Source organism: Nicotiana sylvestris, chromosome 6 (genome assembly GCF_000393655.2).
Source record: "Nicotiana sylvestris chromosome 6, ASM39365v2, whole genome shotgun sequence".
Lineage (NCBI taxonomy): Eukaryota > Viridiplantae > Streptophyta > Magnoliopsida > Solanales > Solanaceae > Nicotiana > Nicotiana sylvestris.
This window is the reverse complement of record NC_091062.1, coordinates 179,554,718-179,561,915: the sequence shown is the minus strand read 5'-3', so window position 1 is coordinate 179,561,915 and position 7,198 is coordinate 179,554,718. Positions and strand designations below refer to the sequence as shown.

General features: G+C 39.4%; 1 protein-coding gene across 1 annotated transcript; it reads left to right on the top strand.

The window, feature by feature from the left end:
• The first annotated feature begins 371 nt into the window (after positions 1 to 371).
• Positions 372 to 4,628, top strand: LOC138871751 (uncharacterized). Its single transcript, XM_070149649.1, has 4 exons — positions 372 to 656; positions 3,564 to 3,701; positions 3,810 to 3,965; positions 4,275 to 4,628. Exons 1-4 carry the CDS (start codon positions 372 to 374, stop codon positions 4,626 to 4,628), a joined length of 933 nt encoding a protein of 310 aa, XP_070005750.1.
• Positions 4,629 to 7,198: the final 2,570 nt, after the last annotated feature.

Below are 7,198 nucleotides of genomic sequence, written 5' to 3'. Positions count from 1 at the left end.
AACATTGAGGGTTTTTATTTATACCGCCAAATTTCTTCATGATAATAGCAAAGTATTAAACATTCAAAAATGTTTATATCCTAAATTATTAAACCCAGAAGTAACAAAAGGTTAAAATGTACATGTTATCATAATGTAACCAAAGGAAACTATTTTATATCCTCATAACATCATAGGGGTCGCCCTAGAGAGGGGACTGATTAGGTGGCGCCCAGGCCCATTTCTATGCACTCCCTGCCAGACCAGATGTTATCGCTTCAAACATAGTGATCACAAGTATTGTCTCATTATGTCATCGAGAAGCTTCTTTATTGCTTGACCCTGGTTCTACCTATTCATATCTATCGTCGTATTTTACTTATTATCTGGATATGCCCCGTGAGTCTTTAGCTTTATCTGTTCGTATATCCACGCCAGTGGGTGATACTATTATTGTGGACAGAGTGTATCGGTTGTGTGTAGTGACTATTAGGAGATTGGAGACTAGAGTTGATCTCTTGCTACTTAGTATAGTTGATTTTGACGTGATATTGGGTATGGATTGGTTGTCTCCATGTCATGCTGTTTTGGATTGTCATGCTAAGACTGTGATGTTGGTGATGTCAGGGTTGCCATGGATTGAGTGGCATGGTTCATTAGACTATGTTCCCAGTAGAGTGATTTCATACTTGAAGGGCCCCGCAGATGGTTGGGAAGGATTGTTTATCTTATTTGGCCTTTGTAAGGGATGTTAGTGCTGAGACCCCTACTATTGATTCTGTTCAGGTGGTGCAAGAGTTTCCGGATATATTTCTTGCAGACCTGTCAGGCGTGTCACCCAATAGGGACATTGATTTTGGTATTGACTTAGTGCCAGGCACTCAGCTTATTTCTATTCCTCCATACCGTATGGCACCGATTGAGTTGAAGGAGTTGAGGGAGTAGATTTAGGAACTCCTTGAGAAGGGGTTTTTTAGGCCTAGTGTGTCACCTTGGGGTGCACCTATTCTGTTCATGAAGAAGAAGGATAGTATTATGGGAATGTCTATTGATTATAGGTAATTCAACAAAGTCACAATCAAGAACAAGTATCCTTTGATGACCTATTTGACCAGCTTCAGGGAGCGAGGGTGTTCTCCAAGATTGATTTGAGGTTTGGGTATCACCAGTTGAAGATTCGGGACCCGGATATTCTTACGACAGCGTTTAGGACCCGTTATGGCCATTGTGAGTTCCTTGTGATGTCTTTTGGGATGACAAATGCTCCAACAACGTTCATTGTCACACCTCTTTTTTCCCGAGGGTATAGGGATGGGGAGTTTCTCTAATTGACATTAATCGAAATGGGATAATTTATTTAATTCAAAGTCGTCACTTGGAATAATTTATGGTATCCAAAGTCACCGATTTATTTTAAATCCCAAATCAGGGAAAGTTTGAATCTGCTCTAAAGTCTTCGAAACCAGAAGACCAGGTAAGAAATTTTGTTAATCCGGGAGAAGGAGATATGCATTCTCGGGTTCTGTGGTTTTAGCACGGTCTCTTTAATCATACCTGGATTAATTAAATTGTTTAATATTTTTTATTTTAGAACCTATGTAAATTTTACCTTCTACCGCTTTTAGATTATGGCATTTATGGATTTAATCTTTGAAACGGATTACATGTGCGTAAATCCCTTTTATTTGGGGAGCTAAAATCATGTCACGCATATGTGTACACAATCTATCACGCTTTATTAATTATTAAGATTTTTTGGACAAAGTCATGCGAACGTGTACCTTAGTTTTAAGTTTAAAAATTATAACTATATCACGCGCACGTGTACATAATCACGATAATTTATTTATTAATACGCGCCTAAAGCATACTAGAGATTATTCAAGATTTATTTCTTTCCTAAGTTTGAGATTACACAAAAAAATGTCAGCATTTAACTAAAAGCCCAAGGTGCGATGAAGGTTATTCCGGTCCAAATCTTTTAACAACTAGACCACACATTTCATTCCAAGACTTCAATTTGTTATTTTCCTTTTTGGATCTAATAAATGAAAATAATTTTTTTTCTATTTCTACATATGACATCAGATTAATAAACTTATCCATAAAACTCTTAAGCACATTCATGGTTAAACATGGTAGGGATTCGAATGAAACAGTGTGAATATTAGTTCCTAGTTAATAACATCTAAATTCATACATTATATTAAACAACATATTTACTCAAGGCCTTTGGGGTTTACAATAATGAATTACATGGATTATAATTTGACAGCGAGGTTCTTCAAACACCCAGTATCACTCACAGAATCAACTGAAGAACATACACAGTTTAATATTCTCACAGATGAGCCTTCACTTCCCCAAATTATGACTAGTCACAAAATCACAATTAGTTTAAGCATGACGGGTAAAATTTAAATCAATTGAGTATCCTATTAGGTGTATATATACCCAAGGAACAGCAGAAGCAATAGATTCACGACCTTTCAAGCAATTCAAATCATTGATTAAAAAAGGTAAATGACAAATTAGTGGGTATGTACCTAATGCCTTGAGTTCATTTGAGAAATAATCAGCAGCGAATAGCAAAATTTCAGCCAATTTCTCTTGAACTTTTATTCAAAAATAAGCCTTTGAATACAATCTGAAGCAAAATCTAACAATAATCGCGAACCAAAACGGAAATCTACTCACGGCGGGGAACTCAGAATGGAGGAGGAACTTCGACTCGAATACGTCTTCAATCAAACTCCATATGGAAATCAAAATCCAAACTGAAAGAAGAAATATATTTTTTTGAATTTGAGGACAAGAAATGGAGAATTTTTTTTTGGTCTGTATTTTCTGAAAAACAATCAAAAAAGAATCAAGATGGAAGAATGAGAAGAACCTTATCTCAAACCTTTTCTCTCAAGATTTCCTCTCTGATTTTTCGTTCAATTCCCCTCCCCCTCTTTGTCGTTTCCCCTTTTTTTTATCTCATTCTATATATGTGTGTGTGTTTAGGCTGCTGGGTGTTGGAGAGTATGGATGATTTTTGGAGTTGGAGGCGGAAAAATTTAGCTCTTTGAAACTAGGAGGTATTGTTGGAAATTGGGAGGAGTTGAGTCTTTGAGGGAGGCAGCCGATTTCCATCTCTGATCGTTCTTCTTTTTTTGAGTGTGTGTGTCACTAGTTTTTTCAAAAATGAGGAGATGTAGGATTTTTAGTGTTGAGGGATATGGGCTTGGATTTAGGAAAAATTAGGTAGGGTCTATGTATTTATAAAAATATAAAAATCACTCTTAATTAATTAAAATAAACTACTAAAATAAAATTAAATATTAAAAGTAAAACTATTTTTGTATTTTCAAATGTTATAATAAAGTAAAAAGTAGAGAAAATAGGCTAAAATCATGGTAAAATTAAAATACTATAAACATAAATATATTAATTGACTTTAAACTAAAGATGAAAATATTTTTGTGTTTTTAAGTGTCAAAAATTATGTGTTTGCATTCATGCATCTGATGAACAGTGTGTTTCAGCCGTATCTCGATTCATTTGTCATTGTATTCATTGAAGATATCCTGGTGTAACAGGAGGAGCATGCGCAGCATTTGAAGATTGTGTTACAGCGGTTGAGGGAGGAGAAGCTTTATGCTAAGTTCTCCAAGTGTGAGTTTTGGCTTAGTTCAGTGGCGTTCTTGGGACACATGGTGTTCACTGAGGGTATTCAGGTGGATTCGAAGAATATAAAGGTGGTTCAAAGTTGGCCCAGGCCGTCCTCAGCTATAGAGATTCAGAGCTTTCTTGGTTTGACTGGTTATTACTGTTGCTTCATGTAGGGTTTCTCATTTATTGCATCGCCCTTGACCAAATTGACCCAAAAGGGTAATCCTTTCAGGTGGTTAGATGAGTGTGAAGAGATCTTACATAAGCTCAAGACTGCTTTGACCACAGCTCCAATTCTAGTTCTACCATCAGTATATGGTTCTCATACAGTATATTGTGATGCTTCTCGGATCGGTATTGAGTGTGTATTGATTCAGGAGGGTGGAGTGATTGTTTATGTTTCGTGCCAGTTGAAGCCCCATAAGAAGAACTACCATGTCCATGATTTGGAGTTAGCTTCCATTGTTCATGCGTTGAAGATTTGGAGGCACTATCTCTATGGTATGTCTTGTGAGGTATTTAATGATCATCGTAGCCTCCAACACTTGTTCAAATAGAAGGATCTAAATATGAGGCAGCGTAGATGGTTGGATCTGCTAAAAGATTATTATATTACTATTTGGTATCATCTGGGAAAGGCCAATATGGTGGTCGATGCTTTGAGTAGGAAGGCAGTAAGTATGGGTAGTCTTGCATTCATTCCTGTTGGTGAGAGACCTCTTGCAGTTGATGTTCAGGCCTTAGCTACCCAGTTCGTTAGATTAGATGTTTCGCAGCTTAGTCGAGTTCTAGCATGGGTGATATCTTGGTCTTCCTTATTTGATCACATCAGAGAATGCCAGTATGATGACCCTCATTTGCTTGTTCTCATGGACAGGGTTCAACACGATAATGCCAGAGATGTTACTATTGGAGATGATGTGGTATTGAGGATGCAGGGCCGGATATGTGTGCCCAATGTAGATGGGCTACAGGAGTTAATTCTTGAGTAGGCCCACAGTTCGCGGTATTCTATCCATCCGGGTGCTGCGAAGATGTACCAGAACCTGAGGCAGTACTATTGGTGGATGAGAATGAAGAAGAATATAGTTGGGTTTGTAGCTCGGTGTCTCAATTGTCAGCAGGTAAAATATGAGCATCAGAGACTAGGTGGATTGCTTCAGAGGATAGAGATTCCAAAGTGGAAGTGCAAGTGGATCTCCATGGATTTCATTGTTGGACTCCCACGGACTTCGAGGAAATTCGATGCTATTTGGGAGATTGTGGATCGGATAACCAAGTTCGTGCACTTCATTCCGGTGAGTATTACTTATTCTTCAGATCGGGTGGCTGAGATTTACATCAAAGAGATTGTTCGCCTTCATAGTGTGCTAGTTTCCATCATTTCAGATAGAGGCACACAGTTTACATTGCAATTTTGGAGAGCCGTGCAGCGAGAGTTGGGCACTCAGGTAGAGTTGAGTATAGCATTTCACTCTCAAAGGGATGGATAGTCCGAGCGCACTATTTAGATATTGGAGGATATGATATGTTCTTCTGTCATTGATTTCGGTGTTCATGGGACTAGTTTCTGCCGCTCGTGGAGTTTGCTTACAACAACAATTATCAGTCGAGCATTCAGATGGCTCTGCATGAGGCTTTATATGGGAGGCGGTGTAGATCTCCGGTGGGTTGGTTTAAGCCGCGCAAGGCTAGGCTATTAGGTACTGACCTGGTTCAGGATGCTTTGGACAAGGTTAAATTGAGTCAGGAGCGGCTTCGCAAGGCACAATCTTGACAGAAGAGTTATGCCAACAGGAAAGTTTGTGGTGTCTCTTACATGATTGGGGAGAAGATTCTACTGAAGGTTTCACCCATGAAGGGTGTTATGAGTATCGGGAAGAAGGGAAAGTTGAGCCCTTGGTCCATTGGGCCTTTTGAGGTACTTCAGAGGATTGGGGAGGTGGCTTACGAGCTTGCCTTGCCACCTAGCTTGTCGAGTGTGCATCCAGTATTTCATGTGTAACGACCCGATTGGTTGTTTTGCTTTCTAGAATCCCGTTCCCCTAAATAAGACTTCTCGTACTTGCTTTTACTGATTTATAACTTGCGGGGATAGTTGGTTCGGGATTTAGAAGAGTTTGGGTTAAAATCGGAACACTTGGTTCCTTAAGGTTGGCTTAAAAGGCCAAGTTTGACTTCGGTCAACATTTTGAGTAAACGGCCTCGAAATCAAGATTTGAAGGTTCCAATAGGTTTGTATGCTGATTTTTGACTTGGGCTTATGTTCGGATTGCATTTTGGACAACCCGGGAGCATTTTGGCGCCTAATAGTGAAATTTGGTTCTTTAAGGATTTTGAAGTTCTTGAAATTTGGTTTGGAGTGGTTGTTTGTGATATCGAGGTCCGAACAGAATTTCGACATCGAAAATAGTTCCATAGTGTTATTTAAGACTTGCATGCAAAATTTGGTGCCAATCCGAGTAGTCCAAGTATGATTCGACGCATTTGGCGGATTTAAAGAACCTGAAGTTCAAAGTTTGATTCAATTTGGTTTTGGGGTATGATTCTTGGTTTCGTTGTTCTTTTTCCCGTTTCGAGAATTCGAGCAAGTCCATATTATGTTTACAGACCTGTTAGTACCTTTTGACGGGGTCCCGAGTGGCTCAGGTGAGTTTCGGACCCGTTGGAGCTAATTGCATGAAACTAGATTTTGCCCAGTTCTGGTTTCCTTCTTCGCGAACGCGAAGGGACCATCGCGTTTGCGTAGAAGATATTGGGCCGAGAGGGGGAATGCACTTTGCGTACGCGATAGCTACTCCGCATTCGCGAAGGTTTGGGCCAATGACTTTCGTGTTCGCGTGAGGTGACACGCGTTCGCGTAGAGTAGAGTAGCTGGGCCAGGCCAGCTTTGTTCTTTGTGTTCACGTGGGTTTAGCCAAGCTAGCCTTCGCGTTCGTGTGTCAATGGTGGGTTCGCAATGAAGGGCCTTCATAGGGCCTGATCCAATGGCCTTCGCCAACGCGAGGCTCATGTCGCGTTCGCGATGAAGGGGGCAGCTGGGCAGTGAGTTTAAAATCAGGACTTAGCCATATTTGGGGCCATTTATTACATTCTTGGGAAATTTGGGAGCTTCAAAAGGGGAGATTTCAACCTAGCTTTGTGATATAAGTAATTTTCTACCTAATGTGAGTTTACTACATAGTTTATGGGTAGATTACAACATGTAAATTAGTGGAAATTATGGGTTTAGAGTAAAACCTATGTTTTTGATAAAAACAAGATTTAACCACAAAAATTGTTATGGAATGAAGTAAAAATCATATATTATTGATCCTTAGTTATGGGTAACAACTTTATTCAAAATTTCCCAGAATCCGGGCACGTGGGCTCGGGGATGAATTTTAGGAAACTTGTGTTTAGGGTTGGAAATTACTTTAATAGTTAGAATATGAACTTTTGAGCTTGTATTGACTAGTTGTTATCCCGTTTGAATAGTTTGGGATCGTTCGGTTCCGAATTGAGGGTTTGAGCGTGTTCTTGAAATTCGAAGTAAGCTTGGAGGTCAGTCTCCTTTCTAACC